Source organism: Acanthamoeba castellanii (genome assembly GCF_000313135.1).
Source record: "Acanthamoeba castellanii str. Neff unplaced genomic scaffold scf7180000084573, whole genome shotgun sequence".
Lineage (NCBI taxonomy): Eukaryota > Discosea > Longamoebia > Acanthamoebidae > Acanthamoeba > Acanthamoeba castellanii.
In genome coordinates, this window is record NW_004457435.1 from 33372 (window position 1) to 55253 (window position 21882).

The following is a 21882-nucleotide window of genomic DNA, read 5'->3' on the forward strand; positions in this document are numbered from 1 at the left end:
GTCCCCACAGGTTCATTCATTCAACGCTTTTCTCTTCCTCCATCAGTGACTTCTCCTTAGGTGGTAGTGTGTCGTGGGCCGAGGTCGTGTGCCGTGTGCCGTGTGTCGTGTGTCGTGTGTGTGCTCACCTACCATGGGCCGTGGTGAGCCGAAGGTGGCAGGATTGCTGTTGTGGTACATGGGTTTGTTTTCTGGATTACACCGATCGGACGGAGCGCCACTTGGCGGCGAACTTGGCCATCCACTGGTGGGTCAGCGAGAGGTAGTGGTCGGGCTCGTGCGGTGCGTAGTCCATGTACGCGTACTCCGGCCACTGCCCGTCCACCGCCTTCACCACCTTCGCCACCGCCGGCTCGATTTGCGTGCCCTACGCAAACAGACGCCATCAACATCAAAAATCGCCTCATCAACATCATCACCTTCTTCATCATCATCATCAGCGCAGGGAGGCTAAGAAGAGAAACGTTACCTCGTGCCATTCGTTCCATGAGGTAATGGAGATGACTTCGGGCACCTTGTCGAGGTTGAACGCAGCACTCATCATCCGCTCGTAGTACTTGCCCTCCTCCCTCGACCGCGAGTTCTTGGCGTTCCCTGTTTGTGTTCGCAGCTCCCCCCCCCACGAGCGTCAGCCGGGCCTTGCGAGATGCGTGGGGTGCGGTGGTGCGTGTGCGGTGGTGCGTGTGCGGTGTGTGCGGCATACATGGTCGGATGCGTGTGTCCTCGTAGCCGGGGCCGATCGAAGGGATGAAGATCATGCCGTGCTGCTCGGCCCACTAAGATGAGCGCACACAAGAGTGGGTCAGCCAGCGCAGGTTGGCACAACCTCGAACCTGGGAGGGCGCACCGAGGCGAGACGAGCCCAGTTGGCGGTGGTGGACCCGTGGGTGAAGCCGTTGGTCGCGAAGTACGTGTAGACACCATCAAAGCGGCCTAACGATATAATCACAATGAAATGAGTGCTAAGGCGAGCGCACCCGTGTTGTGTGTGTCTGTGTCTGTACCCTGAGGAATTCGCTGATAGTCCTCGGCACCGACGAAGAGGGCGATCACCATCGCGTCGTATTTGGTGCCCCGTATGGAATCGGGATGCTCGGACGGGCTGCCCAACACCTGATGTGCGGTCGTATGCGCGTGTGCAGTTGTGTGTGTGCGCTCAGATGGGGGAGCGCAAGATGCGCGCATTACTAGACCCACGCATGTACCTTGGCCCACTTCCTGTATTCCGTGAGGTAGCTATCGTACACGTAAAACCTGGAAGAGAGCCAGCGGTGAGCGCGCATGCGTGCCGTGGAAAGTGGTAACTCGCCGGCGGCGTACATGGGAAGCTTGGTCCTGTGGTGCGGTAGAAGGCCGGATGCTCGCCGTACTTGTCTGAAGATCACGACGTTGAAGCCGGCGACATTCATACCTTCATATTGACATGGGGAAACGGCATAATCGGTACAGACATACCTATGACGTAGCGAATGTCGCCTGCCACGCTCTTCTCCGACCGGTCCTTGTAGGGTTCGATGTGCAGATTCACTTTACGCGCACACGCACACGCACACCGCACACGTACACGCAGCACCGCACACCGCACACGCACACGCACACGCAGCACCGCACACCCAGGGTGCGACAGTCAGCACAACATTTGAGGCTGCTGTGGTTGAAGTTGTGGAAAAGAGGCACCTTTGACTCCGTGCTCGTGGGCGATGTCCAGGAGGGAGGTGAGTGTGGAATCGGAGAAGCCCGGATTCGATTGGATCTGGCCGTCCGAATAGGCCGGCGGGTACCAGCTCACCGTGATTACGCCCTATTTTATAAATACATAAATCATATAAGATTATTATTATATTACAAATATGAACATTATATGTAATAATCAGCCAACATTGTGAAGCGTACCAGTCCGGCTTTGCGGATCATCGCCATGTGTTGTCGAATCACGGCCCGGTCGATGGACGAGTAGCAGCCCAGCTGTGGATAGAAATTGGCTCCGATCTACGCGCGAGCGAGTCCAGTGAGCCAATGTATGTGAAAGAACGGAGTGGGGCACTCAGACCTGCTCTGGAGGCACGTAGGGGTCGCCGTTGACCGAGCCCTGCTGGTAGGGGTTGGCCAGCACATCGTGGTTCCAGTGCAGGTACGCCTGCACAACGTGTGTGTGTCAGTTTGAGCTGACGACGTCGAGGCTGATGGGTGATGTGGCGGGTTACCTTGTCCTTGTTGTGCTCAGGGTTGTCGTACCACGGGTAGTAGAACACCTGGCCCCTCTCCCTGAACAAGTCATCGCCCTGCCCCTCACTACAATAGAATATTATAAAAAATGGGGAAAAAAATAACAATACAATAAGAATTGAATGGGGGTACCTGTGCTGTTGTTCTTCTTGGGTGGTGCTGGTGGCAACGCTGGCACTTCCTGCTGGACCCACCGCCTCCATCTGCTGAAGTTCGCTTTGCCGCGACTTTTCTTGGTCTTTTTCTCGCGTTTCTTCCTTGGGTGGCGCCACGTCGGCGTTGTGGGTTTGTGCTGGTGCTGGCGAAGGTCGGCCGAAGAGGGAGGACCGCCGGAGGCCCCGCCGGAGCCCGGCCAGGGCCATGCTGCCCGCGTCCTCCTCCCCCTCCAGGCTGGGCCAGTCCGACCACTAATAGATCATTTAAATCAAATCAACTATTAGTGATTAAAGAAATAAATGCAGGAATGCAGATTGTAGGCGAACCTGAGGAACAAGGCTGAAGATGAGCCACAAGAGGGAACCCACCATCACCGCGGCAACCACAACCCCGCGCGTGCAGAGCACCCGCGCCCGTCGTCGCCGCGCCACCTGCTGCATTGTGCTTTAGAGAGAAGAGTTCAAACGAACGAACGAAAAGAAACTGTGCCAATCGGAAGTCTGAGTTTAATGTGTTGTGTACATGTGGTGTGTGTGTGTATGTGTGTGGCTGACGCATCAGCCCGCGGAGAGGTTGTGGAGGAAGATCTGCTGCTCGCTTAGCGACGCCAGGAAGAGACCGCCGCCTTCACCGTAGTGCCGCACGTCCTTCAACATCAGCGATAGGGATCAGAGTGAGCCAAGGACACATCACACCACACAATGCCCCCAGATCTGCTGGAGTACCATGACTGGCGAGGAGTGGGGCGCCAGCTGGTGGGCGATCTGCTGCCCAGATGCCACGTCCCACAGCGCCACCTATTGCAAAACGCCACCGCCACCGCCACCGACGACGATTAGATGGAGACATGCGTGACCCGGCTTGGCTTGGTGTGCCTGGGTGTGATTGATTAAATAACTGTTGCTTAAGGAGGTACCGCGTTGGAGGCCTCGGAGCCAGCGGCCAGCAGGAGCCGTCGGCTGAGGGCCAAGTCATCGCCTGACAGTGTGGACACCGGCCGTCACAGTGAAAGAGAGTGAGTGGTTGTGAGTAGAAGAGAAGGGAATGGAGGCGATAGGGCCGCGGCATGGTGTACGCACCATCGACAAACGAAAAGAGGGTGCTTCGAGAGAGCAGTGTCTGTGTAGAGGTCGAGTACAAGGTCCGCAGCTCCTTCGGCTTGGCGCCCTCCTCGAACGTAAATATCTGTGCACCGACCCCAACCCACACGTAAGCAAGTGCATGTGTGTCACATGCGTCGCGTGTGTGCGTGTGTGTAGTGTGTGTCGTGCGCGTGTGCTGGGTTGGCCGTACGTTGTGAGACTGCTTAGCATAGTGCGGGGAGGAGCGGAACGACGCCGCGCAGTGCCTGCTCTCGTGGTCATACGACACCGACGAACACACTCCTGCGAACGTTCAAGGCGTTAGATTGAGGACGAGTCGATCATCTTTTGGCGCACATACCTGACAATGGGAGCTTGGTGGCCTCCCACTCGTTCAGCAGATCAAAGCAGAACACGCCCCCGCACGATGCGGCCAGGAGACCTTTTCGACCTGTTGGCGGCGACCCCCAAGCGTTAGAAGGCCTGTGCGGGCAGCCGGACGGGTGGGCGCCATGAGAGGCCCAAAGAGTCTACCTTGGTGGTCGGGCAGGAAGCCTAGGGAATGAATCGGTTGTGTGACCGCCGACGTGGGCCTGTGTGAACAAGCAAAGGAAAAATCAGAAGTGGGAGACCGACACTCACTCACGCACGCACAAAGGTAGAGCCGGTGTGGCGGCCTGACCTGGGAAGCGCGATCGTAGAATTTCGCATGTCGTAGACCCACACGGCATTGCGCACGCCGCAGTAAATGTAGTTGGGCTGCAAGCGCAGATGATGAGGCATCAGTATAGAGGCCACGCTTGCGGCACATGCACAGAGGAACCAGCGACAAAGCGTACATCGTTTCTGTCCCACTCGCATGCCCACGTTCCGGCTTCAAGCGTGAACCTGAATGACAAAAGATGCCGTGAGCCTCCAATTTAACAAAAGAAGACGAGACACAAAGATGTAGATAGTTCAAATGAACTCGAGAAGGGAGGAGTATTACGTTTGCACCGAACTGTTGGTGCGGAGAGATACGACATGTAGCGTCTTGTCTTCCGACGCAGTCAGCACCAGATTCTCCGACGCGCTGATAATGGAGAGAGAAAGAGAAAGAGGAACTGTGAGATTGCAAAGTAGCGGAGCGCTGCGGCCTGCCGCTGCATTCCATGAAAGCGAGGCTAGCAAGCCATTTGAGGTATGCGTACGAGCCGAGAACGCCGCACTTGATGTCGCGTATCTGCTTGTCGTGCAGGCCAGCAATTGTTTCCTACGCAGGCACCGCGAGTGTTTGTACACAATTGTGTGCGTGTGTGTGCGTGTGTGTGTGTGCGTGTGTGCGTGTGTGCGTGTGTGCGTGTGTGCGTGTGGTGTGTGTGTGTGTGTGGTTCATGGCGGTACCTGGTGGGTTGGGTCCAGCAAGCTGACCTTGACCAGGCCCCATTTCGAGGACGACCCGCTCCCGCCTGCGCGTGCGAGTGTCAGGTCACGATCAGAGAGGAGGGCGACACAAAGCAAAGCATGCGAGAGAGGGGCAGGCACCGGTCACAGCAGAGGCCAAGAGGTGTCCCTCGCAGCTGATATCCAAAACTCGCGAACGCTAAGACGGTTCGCAGGCACACACAGACGAGACATGGGAGGTAAGTGGCGGCCTTTGGGTGGGGCATAGTGCTGCGGTACAGTACCCTCACGGACAGTTTATGTACAGTGTCCATTTTTCGCTTGATCTGGCTCGTGGCCAGAGGAAGTGGCGCTCTGCTGTCTAGTTCTAGACACAAGAAAGTGAGACACACAGCACACGCGCGCACGCACACACAGCACACACAAATGTGGCATACCCTTGGGTCTGTCTGCTCGTATTGAGATGGGCGGCTCGTCAATCAAAATCTCGGACGCGGAGGTCGAGCGGAGCGAGAGGAGAGAGGGCTTGGGGGCGAAGGAGATCGACAGCGAAGGCGACGAGGGAGCCAACAACGATGAAGAGGGAGTGGCAGTAGGAACAGGAATGGAGGCGGAAGTGGAAGTGGTGGAAGTAGGGGTAGGAGGGGGCGTGGAAGGTAAGGTCGGCGGAAAGGGCAGCGCCAGAGCGGGAGGCGGGGGTTTGGTAGCAGGCTGCCTTGATGGGCTGTGCGAGCGAGAAGAGGGCGCAGACGCCGGCGTCAGTGCGGATAGAAAGGCCGCCGAGGAGGTCGTGTCCATCGAGACCCCGTTCTGTATCGTCTGCATCGCCATACGCTGCAGGTGAAGGCGCCTGCGTCACATTCCAATGAGACCAGTTAAACCTGTTCTACGCAGTGAACGATGACTGAGGTGTGGATGAGGGGGGGGGGCAATGCGCACTTGGTTCGTTCGTCGTCGAGTTCTCGCTTCAGCTTGTCCACCTGCTGCTTGTAGGCTATACACTCGAGGTGGATTCGTTCCATGTCGGCCTTGTAGCTACGCACCAGCTTCTCCCGCTTGCCCGCTTCCTCGGCGAGCAGCTTCGTGAGCCGGCACTCCTCGGTATTGTCAACTACGATGAGGTGCTGCACAAAGAGCGGGCGGATGTGCGACCGCTGAGCCCTGTATTGGCCAACACGCACGCCCGAGTGAGCCAAGGCCTCCATCAAAACAAAACAAAGTGACTTAAGCCGTACTTGGCCTTGCACATCGGACACAGCTTGTTGTTGCGCAACCATTTCTGGATTGAGTTGATGTGTGATGTGCGTCGTTGAGAGTGTTTCGCGATGTCACGTCAGGGAAGTTCGTGTGGCAGTGATTAGAGGAGGTACCTCAATGCAGCTTCGGCCAAAGAGATGTCCGCACTTGAGGGAGCATATCCTACAATACAACGCAGCATGTGAGTTGTAGTGAGGCAGCCGCCAGACCTGCCAACAGCCGGGTGTTGTGTGGTGTGCGTACTTGTGTGGGCCAGACGACTGCCAGCTGTCGAGGCAGATGGTGCACTGCGATGCCGACTCTGGCAACTGCTGCACCACATGGTGGAACGCAGTGCACAACCGAGATGAGCGTGGTGGCCATACGACGATGTTTTGGTGGTAGTGGTGGTGGTGGTCGTGGTGGTGGGGATGGGCTACCTGGTGCTCGACCTTGGCCTTCTTGTGTGACTTCTTGTGGTCCTGTTGGAAGACATCGTCATCCTTGGCGTCGAACCGCAGATCCATCAACCTGGCAGTGAGCTGCCGGCGCTTTTGGCCTGCCAAGCAGCCTCCGGCACGCCCTTCATCGATTGAGAACCGGTTGAGCGGATCGAGATGGTCGCCCCTCGAATCGGGCGATGCTGGCACCAGAATCGTTGGCGTGCCTGCTATGGACAGCGAATCGCGAGGGGGCGGTGTGCTCGCCACCAAGCCTCCTGCTGTGGTGGTTGTTGTAGTTGATGTGGTTTGCGAGGAGCAGGGCGAGGAGGATTGGGAAAGGGGCAGGCCATCAAATTCTCGCAGATCTAAGCGTGCCGAAGCGCCCCCGGCCACCTCAGTCTCCATACTGCAGCCGTGCTCTGCGTCCTGCTCACTCAGCGTGGTCAATTTGAAATTGAAGAGGAAGGCGACGCAACGATTCTCTAATTTCTTGTTCTCTTTTCCCGCCAATTTATCAGCACAATTAATCGATTGATCAAAATTGTAGCGAGGAAGCACGTCCAGGATCATCAACCATTCAGATGGTGCGTAGCTACGTATTGTTTAGGGCGGGGGGTCCAGATCAACTTGTGCACTTCATCTCACCGCGATGCCGCTACAGAGTTCAGAGAGCGATTCAGACGAAGATATTTTCGATAGAAGGAACAAAGCATCCCGACGCGATCCACCGCGGGGTACAGCTTCTCCATTCGCCCAATCTATTTGTTTTTTAATTTATATTTATTTTTAAATGGCTCAAAAGAGCTGGAGGACGCGAGCGACGTGGATGAGGACGACGAAGACCTCGACGCCATTCTCCAGCCCGGCAGGTACAAAGTCAAAGCCACCACTCAGCCGACCAGCGCGGCCACCGCGGCGAAGCAGATGTCGCGCGAGGAGCTGATGGGCGAGATCTACGGCAAGAAGGCGCCGCGTGGGCGTAAGCGCAAGGCCGACTCGGTGCCGGCACCCAAGACCACGGTCAACTCCAAGCGGACCGGCGACGAGCCCTCGGCGATCGAACCTGACAGTCTTGACGACGAGCCCTCGGCGACCGTCGGGTCCGTGCTCAAGAGAAGCCGGCCCACCGCCACGAGCGCCAAGGGCAAAGATGTGCTCCCCGTGGATAGTACGTTGCACACATATCGCACACGCCACCGCACACACCGCACACACAACTCACCGATGTGTGCTTGATTTGGCTGATGTCGCGTGCCTCTGTGTGGTGTGTGGCGTGGGTGATGTGCTCCAGCCTCGATTGTGCTGAGCGATTCGGATGAAGATGACCTCGAACTGGAGCACCTCCATTACGACGACGCGCCAATGATGAACCTGAACTCGTTCAGCGAGATGAGCGCGTACTTGCCGCCCGCAGTCGTCGAAAGCCTCCGCTTGGCCAGGTGCGCAGCTTCGCTTGTTGTCTGCTGTTGCTGCTGCTTCTGGCTCGCGCTTTTTTGCCCACCGCGCACGTGAACCGTGTAGGGAGAGCCAGGCGATTGCAAGCAGGCTGCGACAGAGCGATCCGCTGTATGACAGTCCCATACGCTCCACCTCCACCACCAGCTCGAGTGCGAGGTACGGTGAGAGCCACCGATAATCATCGGTGTGCCTGTCTCCGCCGCGTCTCACGCGACTGATTGGTGCGGCGCCCTCTTCAGGCCGTCGAGCTCGCCTGCCGCCGCGGTCCTGCTGAGTCTGCTGTGCCCTCTCACCAGCGAGGTACCTCCCCCCATCGCTCCACCAAGACCACACTCGTAGCAACCACACCCTCATTGCCTCCTCTTCGTGTGGTTGCTGTGTGTGTCGTTGCTGCGATGACAGGTGATGAAGTTTAGAATTCTGAAGAGTCAGCCCTTCTCGCTACTGCTGAACGAGTACATCAAAAAGAAGAAAGAGCCGCTCAACACCTACCTGAGGCGGCACAGCATGACCGAGTACCTCTCAGACCATGTACGTGGGACTTGACGCCCCACAATAGGCGCTTTTTGGGGCGTCGTCTCATCGTGCAACTCTCATCTTTACAGAAAAAGCTGCTGGAGGATGACGGCGGTTTCGTCGTCAAGTTCGACGGCATGCCGGTGCAGCCCAGCCAGACGCCTCAGGATTTCGGAATGCTGGTAATTTGCTCCCCTCTCTACTCCCCCCCCCGCATTGGCCTTGTCTACCAGGCTTCCTATGAATGTGCGCTCACCTCGACACCAGGAAAATGAGACGCTGCAGCTGGCTCTGCCGCCACCCCCTTCGTCGTGGATGGGAGATCTGGAGAAGGAGGTGGGCCTTCGACTCTCCTCAAGGACACTGCCAACACGTACGCTACACACACACACACACACACACAACTCTCTCTCTCTCTCTTTCGCGTTCGATGATGATTTGCTGATCTTTTCGCGATCGCGTACAATCACTTGCCAACAGCGCAACCTGCATCGGTGCAGTTGGACGACGAAGAGGCCGAAGAAGAAGAGGAAGAAGCCGACGCCGACTATGTCATACTTCGCCTCCGGAGGGAGGGCCAGGAGGAGAAGTTCAGGATCGACCAGGTCGGGTCCCCGCCATGGCTTCTTCTTCTCTTTTTCCCCTGCTTGCTTGCGCCTACACGTTAACGCGCAATGACCAACTCACACTGCTCTCCTTTCCTACGTACAGGACAAGCAATTCCAGAAGCTGCACGACTCCTACTGTCAGAAGAAACGGCTCATCCCAGAAAAGTACGACCGTGTTGTGTGTTGTGTGTTGTGTGTTGTGTGTTGTGTGTTGTGTGTTGTGTGTTGTGTGTTGTGTGTGTGCGGTTCACTGTGTGTTGACGGCGAAACCACACCGCGGTGCATCCAGGGTGAAGTTCATATTCGACGGACTGCCGCTTAACATGCGAAGCACGCCCGCGAACGAAGACATGGAAGACGACGATATCGTCGACGTGAAGGTCGAGCCCGGCGCGCAATTGCCCGCCGTTGCAGCCTCCACTGCCGCCGCCGCTACCACCACCATCGCCACCGCCACCGCCACCGCCAGCAAGCCTCAACCGCCGAGGCCGGCCCCAGTCGCGACGTACGTCGAAGATGACGACGATGACAGCGCCTACGTCCTCCTCCGAGTACGCCGCGGCACGGAAGAGGACAAGTTCCGGATCAAGCGGGTACCCGCACCACCACCATGAACCAACCAACCAACTACGCTCGCGCCACTTCGCGCTCAAGACTGATCTCTGTATTCGTCTCTGCTCCCCCGTAGAGCGATCCGTTCAAGAAGTTGCAGGAGGCCTACTGCAAGAAGAAGGGCTTGAAAATGGCTGAGTGCGTACAATTTATTATTATTATTATAACAACAATAATATTAATAATATTAATAATATTATTAAATAATAAAAAAGTGTTGGGTGACTCACTGCCGGCGTACGACAGGGCGAGATTCGTGTTCGATGGACTGCCGCTAAAGGGGAATCAGACGGCCGAAGGGCAAGACATGGAGGACGAGGACATCATCGACGTCGAGGACAACAAATAACCGAGGCTGGGCCCACACAAGAAGCTACGAAGATGCTTGTTATTTTTTTACAAATACACAACATCGATGAGACCTCAACTTACAGCAACGCCCTCGTTACGGCCGAGAGCAAAGGCTTCGGCAGCCGAACTGCGATCATCGCTGCCGCTGATTGCTGAGGTGGAAGGTGCTGCACATGCCCGTCCGCCGCCTGGGCCTGCCGCCCGGCCCGCAGGGTGGTCCTCCACATGGCACGTCGCTCACTCCCACACACACACAACCAAATATATATTTACGCGTGCGGTGTGTCTGGCGGTGGGTGGTGGGGCGATGGTGGGTTGGTGGGCGTGGCGGAGGTGAACCAGGCGGGCAGGAAGGCGAGGCTTCCGTCCTTGAAGCGTGTGGCCTGAACGTGGCTGAAGGGCGCACCGTAGTCGAGCGCCCACACCACCTTGGCGTCGTCATCGCCGCCACTCGCAGTCTTCTCCTGGTCCTCCTGCTCGAATAGCCTGTCGGACATCAGACGCGGCAAGCGAGAGGGTGAGACCAACGCCACACGCCACACGCCACACGCCACACGCCACACGCCACACACGCCACACACGCCACACACGCCACACACGCCACACATCACACGAAGATTACCACGCGACCCAGGTGAGGAACTGGTCGCAGAAGTTCATGCACACGGCCGAGTCCTGCAGTGCGCAACGCACGCCGGCGTGTAATTAAAAAGTGAATAGACAATAAATATAAATATAAAAAAAATAAGGGAGTGGCCCGTACCCACATGTTGCGCTTCCCCTCCACAAAGCGGGGCAGCTCGAGCGTCTTGAAGTGCTGCACGGTTCGCACTGGACGACGCACGCACGCGGCATGGTGAGCGCGGTGAAGGAGGAGCTCAACCGGAGGAGTGGAAAGTGGTGGGGGAGGGTACCGATGCCCTCGTCATCGCGGAAGCCGACCACCACCCGCGGGACGCCGGCGAGAAAGGACTGCGACCAGAACTTGAGCAGTTTGTAGCGCTCAAATGACGTTCGGTCCCTCTCCGTCATTAGCACCTTGTTCGTCTTCAGCTCCTGCGCACGCGCGAGTTTGACGGTGAGCGTTGTGCAGGCACCGCGCTCGAGCGTAGGTTAAGGTGGCGTATGACGTACGACGTAGTTGTCTGGTGGTTTGGCTTGACCCTCTGGCAGCAATGCGAACCGAACGTGGAGGGTGTGCTGACGTCAGCAGCAGTACTGCAGAGAGAGTGGTCCGAGAGGGAAAAGAGAAGAGAATTGAGGTACCCATGCAGCAGTCGGTTTCGCCCGACATGAGCAGGAGGTGCGAGCCCAGCCGCGCCCTCACCACCGTGCAGTAGCACGGAATGTTGCTCACCGGCCCTTCATTTGGTTCTTGCAGCCCTGATAGCGGTCGTGCGTGTGCGGTCACGCGCGTGCGGTCGTGTGTGCGGTCGTGTGTGCGGTTGTGCGTGTGCGGTGGTGCGTGCGTGCTGCGCAATTGGTACCGGTGCGAGGCCGCGTGGAGTAGTCTTCGAATTTGTAGCCCCAGTAGCCCATCAGCTCCTCTCGCTGCGTTTGATTGCGTCGGCGCGCTTGAGTCTCCGGTGTGTCCTTGTCCGCGATGTAGATGGTGCCCTTGAATCGACATACGAGTAATCGCCAGCTTTCGCTGCGATTGTAGGGAGCACCTATAATGACAGAAAGGTCATTCCAACACCACACACATACACACACACACCACAGTGTAACGAACGCGTACATAGGAGGCGCGCAAAGGAGCCGCGCCAGGCCACGAACTGTGGGTGCGCGATGACGTCCATTTCCCTGCGTTTGTATGATCTGTGCGTCAGCGAAGTGAATGCGACGACCACCAAACGCAGCGCAGTGCACAGCCAGAAGGGGGCGTGAAACGCACGAGGCGCGAGAGCCGCCGGCGCGCTGGTGGTGCAGCCACGACAGAATGGGCGTGATGTGCTCCTGCTTCTCTTTCTCTTCGTCTTTCTTCACGAAGGTGTCAAACCCGGCGGACAGATCGCAGCCAGGTGCGGGCTCCTTGAAGTAGCGCTGTGCATTCAACCACGGCACACACCGCACACACCGCACACAAGCCAGGCATATGAGTACTCTCATGTAGCACACAACGCAAGTGCGGAGAGAGGAAGACGCACGAGCTCTTGGTCGCTGTCGTTGTGCCATTGATGGTCCGCGTCCCGTGACATGCACCCCACCTCCCTTGAAATACATTTTACGTAAATATAACAATAAATAAAGAATAAAAAAGAAAATGTACCGCGGTTGGGAGTAGTGCGGAAACTTCCAGCGGTGGTAGGCTTGTGCGGATACGGCAAATATGGGCGACTCTTGGTTCGGGGTGGCAGCAGGCTCAGCATAGGCCTCTCGTGGTCCCTCTTCTTGTCTTGCCCGCTTGTTTCTTGGCGCAGCTTCCGCCTCCATCTTCTTAGTGGAAGAAAATAAAGGAAAATACCATTGTATTCCCGGAGAAACACAAAGAAAAGAACCAGGAAACAACGTTGAACCATTGGCTAACAATTCCCGAGAAATTAATAGAAATGAAGTTAAGCCACACTTTATAATATATTCTCCGAAATCTGTATTGTTTGCAAGCAAAGGAGATGAGTGACTACAGCGTCTGCGCGTACCGAGTGCTCAAGAAGGTGGACCCGGGAATGGGCATCTCGTCGAAGGGGATGGCCATCATCAACTCCCTCGTCCACGACGTGCTCACCCGTCTCGCCGCCGTACCCTCCGCTAACTATCGCCAACGTTGACATCAACCAACCAACCACACTTGAACTCACTTCGTGCCGTGTGGGTGGGGTCTTGAAAAATGGGATTATAGGAAGCGGGCAAGCTGGCGCGCTACAACGCCCGGAAGACCGTGACGGCGCGCCACATTCAGACCGCCGTGCGACTGCTCCTGCCGCTCGGGTTGGATAAGGTACGGCCGGCCCGCCAAAGTCACTTCCCCGGGCACTGACACGCCAGGCGTCCACAGGGTGCGGTGGCGGCTGGAACGGAGGCGGTCGAAGCGCACAGGAGCAAGAAGGTGGGTAAGGTGGCAGCTGCTGCCGCTGATGCTGACGAAGACGAAGAAGAAGAAGAAGGAAGCGGAAGAGGAGGTAGGCGGAGCTGAGGCCGGGGTTGAAGGCGACGAGGAACCGGCGGCGGCGGCGCAGGCAAGCCTGGCTTTCCCCCTCGCGCGCATGAAACGCGCCATCAAGGAGGAGAACACGAACATGCTTGTAGGGGCAGGTGCGACGACCTCTTTTTCGTGTTCTTACATCAACGACCATGATGTGGTTGCTAACATGTTGGTCGTGAATGTATCACAACAGAGGCCACAGTGTACCTCGCTGCCGCGATGGGTGCGTGTCTTCCGTTTCACCTTTCTTGTGCGGGGTGGCTCGCTAACCATCGCTTTCTTTCTTCGTCTTCGTTCTTTAGAGTACTGCGTCGGACTCGTACTGCGTACTTGAGCCCCACCTAGCAATTGGGCCACAGCCTGGCTCATCAACAAACCTCATCTTCCTCTTCTTCTTCTCTTTCCGTCAGGTCCGGCCTGTGAGTGCGCGCGTGCGCAGTCCATGCTGCGCATCGCGCCACACCACGTGCAGCTGGCCATCCGTAACGACAAGCCTCTTGGCCGCTTCCTTGCCGACGCCATCCGTATGTTTCCCACAACAACCCTTTCCTTGGCGTCTGTGTGTGGGTGTGGGTGTGTCATGCTGACGTGGCACGAGTCGCACCGACAGTTATGGGCGCTGCCGGTGCATTGCCCGTCTTGCCATCGCTGCCCAGCCGCCATGTCCCGCTCGCGGCGGCAGTGCCCACCGAAGTCCAGGCGCCCGTGGAGGCGGTGCCGGGCCTGCGCAGGGCGCTGGCAGCTGCTGGTATGGAGCGGTGCGATGAGGGCGGCGCGTTCTTTGCCAATCCGCCGCAGGCTGCGCTGCCTGCGCTGGCGGCCGCTGTGGCTGCGTTCGAGATCAGCCAAGACGTCGCCGAGCTCCAAGACACCCTCGCCCACACCCTCCGCTACTTCTCGACTTCGCACTTTTGAACATATTGGCCTTGATGTGTTGTAAAAGAGAGGTGAAAAGTGAACACGGTGGCTTATTTATGATACAGACGTGCTCCTCCTTGTTCTTTTATGATTGATGATGTTGGTGATGTTGATGATGTTGACGCTGGGTGATATTGGTACTCTCTTGTTGTGTGGTGATGTCATCACCCGTTTCCCTCCGCGTAGTAGTAGTGGCCGGCGCGTGCATTAGTCCTTGTAGGAGTCGCACCAGTCCAGGATCGGCACGCAATCGATCCACGAACAGAACGAGCACCAACCGTACACGTTCGTTCCTGTTATGCGGCACAGGTCGCTGTGGTCAGCGAATGCGCACGTGCGTTGTGTGTCGCGTTGCGTGTCGTGTCGTGCGTGTCGTGTGTGTTGCGTTGGCCCAATGTGGCGTACCAACGTAGAAGGCGACGAAGCCGCCCACCAGGAGGAGAATATCGATGGGGATGCAGACCAGGGCGAGCCCCCATCGGGGCTTGCTGGACGGTTGGCCTTACCCACAATCGGCAAGAAGATCTGTGGCCCAAAACCCAAGATGTCAGCTGCGCATTCCACGCGTGCCAAAGTGGTCGAGGGGTGGCGGCGTACGCAAGCGCCGATGATGCCCTGGACGAAGCCGCCGATGTGGGCAAAGTTGTCGATGCCCGGCAGCAGGCCGAAGGCGAGCGAGATTACCACGGAGATGACCCACACGACCATCTGCACGATCGGGCACTTGATTCGCTTCCAGTTCTGGATGAGGTCGACGCCTACCACGCCCACGAGTCCGAAAATCGCTCCCGAAGCGCCCACCTGACCTCACACATTAATGACGTGGAATGTATGTAATGTATAAGCGTGCACGGGCGTACCATGATCTGGTTGGGCACGAAGATGGCGCTGGCGAGGGTGCCGGCGACGCCGGAGAGGAAGTAGATGGGAATGATGCGGTGGCAGCCATAGTTCTTCTCGAGGGTCACCATCTGCAGCTGCGAGCAGAGGTTGAACAGCAAATGGATGATGCCCACGTGGCTGCACAGTCAAGAATCACGTCAGCTCCCGGGTTTTTTGCTGTTGATGATGTGTTGCGTGGTGTGCGTGTGCGGTGCGTGAGGTGCGTACAAGAACATTGGGGTGATGAATCTCCAGGCGCCGTCGGCATCTGTCATGTAGGGCGAATATTTGGCGCCCATGTCCAACAGGGTCTGGGCCGAAGGTCCCACCATCGGATTCGTCGAAAGATCTTCGACGCCTGATGAGAGGGATGATGACCATCACCACCACCATCGAGTTAGTCACCAACAGTCGAGGTTTGTGCTGTGTTGATGATGATGATGGTGTGTACCCTTGTTGACTCCGATCTCGGCGGCAAGCAGGATGACGTTGATGATGGAGATGAGAATAATGAAGTACGGTCGGTAGACCGTGGGCGCACGCACTGACTTGGACTTCTTCTGATTCCATCTGTGTGTGTCACCGCGCATAGAAACATCGAACCGAGTTTAGCGCGTGTGCGGCGGTGTGTGCGGTGTGCGTGTGCGGCGGTGCGGCGTGTGCGAGAGGGTGAGTACCGCCACAACGTGCACAGATAGCGCCGCCAGCCCTGGAGCTCCTTGGCGTCCTCCCTGTGCCTAGCCGCGTGTCGCTTCTTTCGCTGCTCCTCCGTTCGGCGGACCTTGCCCCGGGGCTTGGGCCTGCCCATCGGGGGCTTGAGGCCGTCGGCCTTGGCGTCCAGCCCGTCGTCATCGTCGCCGAGCTTTTGCTTCTTCTTCAGGAACTGACGCGTCTCGTTGTCGATGTCGAGCTGGTCGGACGACGACCCGCTGCTCGATGACGACGACTGGAACTCCACCATCTCCGCGCCCTCGATCGAGTCCGAAGACGACGAGCTCGCCAAATCCTGCGCTCCTCGACCACCACCATGGCAACGTGGTCAGATAAAAGAACGAAAACGAAAACGAAAAGAAGAACGAAACAAAGAACGGAAAAGAACGAAAACGACAGATAGAAAATCCGAAGAAACCATCCACAACCACGAGTTGTGCAGTTCTGCCTCGTGGTTTCCCTCCTTCGCACAATCTTCTCTTTCATCTTCTTATTTATCTCGCTTATTTTAGAAAGCGCCGCGTTGGTTTTGGTTTTGTGGGTGCTTGGATGGCTGTACCTGTTGGTGGCGCCAGCCTAAGTCGCCGGCGAGGTCGTACACGTTGTCGTCTTCATCGTCGAGCGGTGGGGCCGAGGGTCGAACGAAGTAGTCAGCCTGGACGTGGGCCGCGGCCACCTCGTTGAAGAACGGCTGCGCGCCCGCACCACCCTCTAAGTGGTCTCGACGATTCACTCTGCTCATCCTTCTGTGTGATTATGGAGATGGCGACGGCTACAACCGATATTGGGTCTTCTGCTTCCTTTCGATCAGTTGGCGGTCTCCTCCTCAGGTTGTTCTGGTGTGGTTGAAGAATGAAAGCGAAAGAGAGAGATGAAGAGGAAAACCGAAGATTAATAAAACGAACATGATGGCGTACTACAGCGCCGTGTGTAACCCCGAGAGAAAACAAAGGCGACACACACGAGCCGAGCCGAGCTGCAGGTCGGAGCTCCCCTTGCGAGAGCGACGTCGTACCGTTGTCGGTCTCCTGCACTGCGGAGTACTCTAATACCTCGGGGGTCTCACGTTCGTCGGTTTTCCTTGCCGCTCGACCACGACCAGAAAGAACGAAGCGCGAAAGAAAGTACGAAGACGAGAGAACGAGGCCTTGCTCCTGCACGCGCGCTAAGCTGCTGGGTGGTGTGATAAAATGCCTCTGTTGTGCTTGTTCGGCCTTTCGAATGCCTTTGTCCTGTGTTTGGGTTAGATTCTGCCAACCAACCACCGGACCAGTCCCCACGACGATACGGTTACCGTGTTCAATTTCTGGATGTGGGCGGCCATTGGTAAAAACTGGTCTATAGCAACCTCCCAAGTCCCGGGGGGTATCCAAGTGCAAACAAACACGGCCCCATTGGTCTTTGCTCCTCATGTGCGTTTCGCATGTTCCCCGTCGTCAAGCCTACCACAGTGGCGCCTATCGGGGTCAGGTCAGAAGCGCAAGGCCACAAGAAGAAAGGTCTGCTCGTCCAGGACCTCTGGGGAAAACTGTCTTGGCGTAGGCACTAAGCTGGTGGTGCATTACCTTTGACCAGTATGGTGCTGATCGAGGTTGTAGGGCTGCAACCTGTGCTGGCCTGCTCCGTTGATGGTTCCGATCGCTTTGGCACCACCAAAAAAATAGTGAAAATTAATTTCTTCGGGTTTCCTTTGCAACATAAAATCATATCCGGATTGATTGTGCATCGATCGCCCGCAAAAATGGAGGACTCGTCCTGGCTCACCGGTACGCTGTCGCGCTCCTCTCCTATAGGAGGGGAGGTACTGTCTAATCCTGTACTTCTTCACCCATCAGACTCAGCCGATGAAGAGCCAAAGGTGGTGGAATCGCTAGTACGTCTTTCTATTTCTTTGTGTAATTGTCGTGCATTTGAAGGCATAGTTGATGTTAATTCTTTATGGCAATCACCCATGGCAGGCCAAAGGCACGAAGGAGGGGAGTGGCGAGCAGGCGGTGGGGGTGAGCGTGGGCGGCAGCGCTATTGAACGAAGGGAGGCGTCGGTCACCTGGGAGATCAAGTCGTCAGAGATCAAACTGGGCGCCAAGCTCGGGCAAGGCGCGTTCGGCGCGGTCTACAAGGCATGCGGCTCGCTTCCTCTTCCTCCTCTTTCTTCTCTCTCTCCCTCTCTCACGCACGTGTGGCTGATGAAACGCACAACAGGGCAAGCTGCGAGGGCAGGAGGTGGCGGTGAAGGTGCTGCAGAAGCAGAAGCTTGACTCTGACACGCTCGAGGCCTTTCGGAAGGAGGTGGCCATCATGAGCAAGCTGCGCCAGCCACACTTGCTCCTCTTCATGTAACGCTCGTCCCCTCTGTCTTTCTTGACTCCCACGCACACACATGACTCATTTCTTTTGCTCTTCAAGGGGAGCCTGCACAGAGCCAGGAAACCTGATGATCGTATGTTCGACCCTACCCGTTGTGTGTGTGTGTGTGTGTGGTGTGGTTTTGATTAACTGATTGATTGCGTGCGCACAGGTCACGGAGTACATGTCCAAAGGCTCGGTGCACGATCTGCTCTACGGCAGCGGCAAAACGCCGCTGTCGTTCAAACGCAAGATGCTCATCGCCAAGCAAGCCGCGCTGGGCATGAATTGGTATATACGTGCACTCACGTGGCTCGTTCCTTTCCTCCTGCTTGGCGCTCACCGCACACGCGCACACAGGTTGCATTGCTCCGAGCCTCCGTTCATCCACAGAGACCTCAAGTCAGGTAACACACACACCACACACACACCACACACACACACCAGCCTCACGTGTTATCGTTTGGCTGACTCTCGCCCTCCCCCTTCAAGCCAACTTGCTGGTGGATGACAATTGGACGGTCAAGGTGTCGGGTGTGTGTCCCCCCCCCTCTCTCGGTCATAGTTCCTGCGTTGCCTCTCTCACACGTCTGTGGCCGCACAATCAGATTTCGGCCTGTCACAGGTCAAGCCGGAGGACGACCTCAGCATGCAGCAGGATCCCACAGCCTATGCAGGCACTCCGTTGTGGTTCGTCGTCTTCCGTTATTATTATTTATCTGCAATCCATGGTGTACGCTTTTGAGGTTGACGCGATCCACGACACCTATTGCGTTGTGCAGGATGGCGCCCGAGGTGCTGATGCGCCAGCCGTTCGACGAGAAAGCTGTACGACCGACCACTCCCACTAATCTGCGCGTGGTGGGCAAAGAGTAGACTGACAAACACCAATTAATTGTTATTCATTTTGATTGGCCTGTCTAGGACGTGTACAGTTTTGGCCTGTTGCTCTGGTACTTCCAACCCGTCTCTATTCCGGCACCGTGGTACGGTGTATATACTGAGGAGGCTGATGTGTTCCCGTTCTCTTCGCAGGGAACTGCTCATGGAGCAAACACCGTTTCAGAGCATCAAATCCCTCAAACAGCTGGTGCAGGTAATCGGACCTTTTGTTGTGTGTGTGTGGTGTTTTTCAGATCTTCTCATCACGTGGTGTGCTGGCCTGCGTCTAGACCGTGTGCGTGGAACACAAGAGGCCCGAGATTCCACCAGACTGCACGCCGACGCTTCGCAGTCTTATCCACTCGTGCTGGCAGCCCAGCCCAAGTACACCATCAGCCCTCCTCCCTCACACAGCCACACGGTTGTTATTGTTCTTGTTTTGCTGGGGCTCGTGGCTCACGCGCGGCCGCCTTGAAGAGGATCGACCAACGTTCGCGGAGATACTGAGCGTGCTTGATGACGTTATCGTGGAGGCTCTGATCGCCGACAACACGGCGCGGCGATTCTGGCGAGAGAAGTGCGGCGACAAGGTCAAGCTGCTCTGGAAGGACTTCATGACCGCCTTCGCCAGTACGTGTCACCCCGCCCCGCCCTGCACCCTCCCACCTACGAATGTATTCTCACGCCTACACGCTCCCACATAGCCTATGTGCACGAGAAGCAGCGCCCCTTCCTCCCGCTGACACCCGAGGCGGAGCTCAAGCTGGCCTGCCTCAAGCAGCTCGTCGGTACCGCGTTCTCGCTCACCCGCTCATCAACCTACCGTGCCGGTTGCTGACACAACATCAACAAACATGTGCGCGCAACCGCAACAGCCAACAACCCGGACCAGGAGGTCTCGATTGAGGACTTTGCCTGGTGCGTCACCTGCTTCGGCCCATGGTACGCGATGCCCCCCCCCCTTGCCCCACTATTCTTGTCCAGTCGTGTTCGGGTCTAATCAGTGGTGTACTGCCTTTTCAATAGGGAGGACGCGTCCATACTCTCCCGGATGGAGAACCTGCTTCGTAAGCGGTACTTCCCCCTCTTCGTCGACTCCAACATCCTCCTTGTTCTTCTTCTTGCTCTTGTTCTTCTCGAACGCCTCCCGCTCACCACCCTCTTCTCGCTCGCCAGATGGTTCTTTGGATTTTTGTCCGCCGACGAGGCCGAGAAGAAGCTCTCGTTGGCCCACAAGCGAGGTACCACTGCACATTTATCTTATATCATTAATGATTATTCGTATTTTACTCTTTTTCGTGTGATGGTGCCACCATGTGCTCATCTATTCTGGACATGCCAACCACAGGGACTTTCCTGGTGCGGTTTAGCATGCAGGACCCGGGCAGCTACTCCATCAGGTCAGCTCTCCATGTCATGTGTCGTGCTGTCGGTCGTGTGACGTGCCGTGGTGCCGCCATACATGCTGACGACTAGTACTACTTGGCTGCAACCCCCCCCCGTCCAGTGTACGAGACAGCGTGAAGGGCAAGGCGCTGGTCAAGCACTACCGCGTGCTGCACAAGCCCGGCGGTCCCTACGTCATCGGGGGCAGCCAATGCAACGAACTCGTACGCGCGTTGCTGCTCGCCGTACACTGGCACTTGCCCAATCGCTCACAGTGCGCACTGTTGGGCTTGATCAGGAAGAGGTGATCGCCAAGTACAACAAGGAGATGCGACTGAAGCGGCCGTGCGACGGTTGGCCCTACGAGGCGCTGTTCCCCGACCAGGCCAGCGAGTCGGCCACCCTTAGGGTCAAGCAGGAGGCCGTCAACAACTACGTCTCCATCGCCTTCTGACATGAGGAGGGTACATAATTAATTTAAATAAATAAATAAATCAGTAATTACAAGTTAGTTGTTTGCTACACATCCCATACATTCTAAATCACTCGCATCGGCGTTGGGCGAGGAAGTGCTCGTTCTCGCCCACATAACCGAAGACGGCCTTCTCGCCCATGTAGCACTTCACGCACAGAGACAGCTCCTCGCCCGCTTTGTGCGCCTGCGCCTGGATGAGCTCTTGGCGCAGACTGGCCGAGGGTATCTGCACACCGGTCACGTGCGTCAGGTTCAAGACGATGAGGTTACACCCGGCACCGTACTGACTTGGCCACGATCCTGCAGGGGTGAGCTTCTGATCCCCAGCCGCCAGGTCCTGTAACCGCCCTGTGTGGTTAGACCCGGATCTCGTGTGTGTTGTGGTCATTTGAGTGTTGTTTGTGTGCGCAGGTCCTAGCGGGCTTCCGGAGTGGTCGGTGCAGACTGTTTGCAACTGTAACAAAAGACATTCTTTTTATAAGAACGGAGAATGTTTGAGAGAGCACCGGGCACAGTAAATATGATTTCGTTAAGAAATTATGATCATTTTTTTGAATTGTTGTAAATACCAAAAGGGATTAGGTGAAAACATTCTGGGAAACAATTGCGGCGTGATTTGGCTTTGTGCTAGAACAAAGACAAACTTTGAGGATGGAGAGGAAAGGAAACAAGAGGCTGTCGACGCCGCGTGCAAGGAGTGCGAGGCCCAGTACTACGACGGCAACGTACACCACCACAACTGATGCTGCTGCCTCGAGCAGTAGCAGTAGTGGCAGCGGACCAGCAGCAGCCAGGGGGCGAGGGCGGGGCAAGCGCGGTCGCGATTCGTACGAGGCGGCGGGGCCGGTGGAGCGCGGGCGGGTGACCCCCGAGGCCGCGTGGACGGGCAAGGTGGTGCGGATCATCTCCGGCGGCCAGACAGGGGCCGACCGGGCGGGACTCGAGGCCGGCCGTCTTCTCGGCGTGGCCACCGGCGGCACCGCGCCCAACAACTTTCTCACCGAACAAGGTGCCTTCCAGCTGTTCTTTTGTGTCGTGGTGCCGTGGGTGTAGTGCTCTACTCTAA

At 56.9% G+C, this 21882-nt stretch overlaps 7 protein-coding genes and 2 pseudogenes across 7 annotated transcripts in view; 4 read left to right on the forward strand and 5 right to left on the reverse strand.

Moving 5' to 3' along the window:
• Positions 1–196: 196 nt before the first annotated feature.
• ACA1_042010 (Endoalpha-1,2-mannosidase-like protein) lies at positions 197–2429 on the reverse strand (the record flags this gene model as incomplete). The annotated part of the gene is made up of 13 exons (XM_004338829.1): positions 197–367; positions 470–594; positions 704–776; positions 848–933; positions 1005–1113; positions 1206–1254; positions 1321–1369; positions 1456–1527; positions 1678–1801; positions 1894–1989; positions 2066–2137; positions 2205–2292; positions 2359–2429. 13 exons carry the CDS (start codon positions 2427–2429, stop codon positions 197–199), a joined length of 1185 nt encoding a protein of 394 aa, XP_004338877.1.
• A 510-nt stretch (positions 2430–2939) lies between these two features.
• ACA1_042020 (zinc finger, C3HC4 type (RING finger) domain containing protein) lies at positions 2940–6610 on the reverse strand (the record flags this gene model as incomplete). The annotated part of the gene is made up of 21 exons (XM_004338830.1): positions 2940–3029; positions 3108–3179; positions 3299–3360; positions 3462–3567; positions 3676–3767; positions 3826–3915; positions 3999–4057; positions 4147–4223; positions 4304–4352; positions 4453–4536; positions 4655–4716; positions 4848–4912; positions 4989–5046; positions 5132–5214; positions 5285–5372; positions 5419–5728; positions 5787–6008; positions 6083–6126; positions 6218–6266; positions 6348–6412; positions 6524–6610. 21 exons carry the CDS (start codon positions 6608–6610, stop codon positions 2940–2942), a joined length of 1914 nt encoding a protein of 637 aa, XP_004338878.1.
• Positions 6611–7450: 840 nt separating this feature from the next.
• Positions 7451–10069, forward strand: ACA1_042030 (Sumo domain containing protein; the record flags this gene model as incomplete). Its single annotated transcript, XM_004338831.1, has 12 exons — positions 7451–7694; positions 7818–7965; positions 8048–8140; positions 8224–8284; positions 8396–8515; positions 8590–8682; positions 8768–8836; positions 9001–9105; positions 9212–9273; positions 9398–9701; positions 9797–9858; positions 9967–10069. The coding sequence occupies 12 exons, from the start codon at positions 7451–7453 to the stop codon at positions 10067–10069; spliced, it is 1464 nt and encodes a 487-aa protein (XP_004338879.1).
• Positions 10070–10340: 271 nt separating this feature from the next.
• ACA1_042040 (DOM3 exoribonuclease, putative) lies at positions 10341–12507 on the reverse strand (the record flags this gene model as incomplete). The annotated part of the gene is made up of 11 exons (XM_004338832.1): positions 10341–10557; positions 10694–10746; positions 10835–10902; positions 10986–11127; positions 11206–11237; positions 11338–11454; positions 11559–11741; positions 11813–11892; positions 11969–12117; positions 12222–12285; positions 12344–12507. The coding sequence occupies 11 exons, from the start codon at positions 12505–12507 to the stop codon at positions 10341–10343; spliced, it is 1269 nt and encodes a 422-aa protein (XP_004338880.1).
• Positions 12508–12686: 179 nt separating this feature from the next.
• ACA1_042050 lies at positions 12687–14131 on the forward strand (annotated as a pseudogene).
• Positions 14132–14341: 210 nt separating this feature from the next.
• On the reverse strand, positions 14342–16469 carry ACA1_042060 (annotated as a pseudogene).
• A 999-nt stretch (positions 16470–17468) lies between these two features.
• On the forward strand, positions 17469–20795 carry ACA1_042070 (Dual specificity protein kinase; the record flags this gene model as incomplete). Its single annotated transcript, XM_004338833.1, has 20 exons — positions 17469–17493; positions 17563–17600; positions 17686–17838; positions 17930–18063; positions 18134–18167; positions 18246–18364; positions 18434–18480; positions 18682–18763; positions 18856–18901; positions 18998–19059; positions 19109–19169; positions 19246–19339; positions 19433–19585; positions 19660–19743; positions 19831–19897; positions 19982–20029; positions 20132–20196; positions 20304–20355; positions 20463–20565; positions 20640–20795. 20 exons carry the CDS (start codon positions 17469–17471, stop codon positions 20793–20795), a joined length of 1623 nt encoding a protein of 540 aa, XP_004338881.1.
• Positions 20796–20883: 88 nt separating this feature from the next.
• On the reverse strand, positions 20884–21102 carry ACA1_042080 (uncharacterized protein; the record flags this gene model as incomplete). The annotated part of the gene is made up of 1 exon (XM_004338834.2): positions 20884–21102. A coding segment is annotated over one exon (219 nt), but the record flags the coding sequence as incomplete, so codon positions are not given.
• A 365-nt stretch (positions 21103–21467) lies between these two features.
• ACA1_042090 (uncharacterized protein) overlaps positions 21468–21882 on the forward strand; it is a gene marked incomplete at both ends in the record, with an annotated part of 1120 nt that continues 705 nt past the window's right edge. Inside the window, 2 exons of the mRNA XM_004338835.1 lie at positions 21468–21541; positions 21584–21854. Of these exons, the coding sequence (XP_004338883.1) occupies positions 21468–21541; positions 21584–21854 (345 nt within the window). The remainder of the gene's footprint in view (positions 21542–21583; positions 21855–21882) is intronic.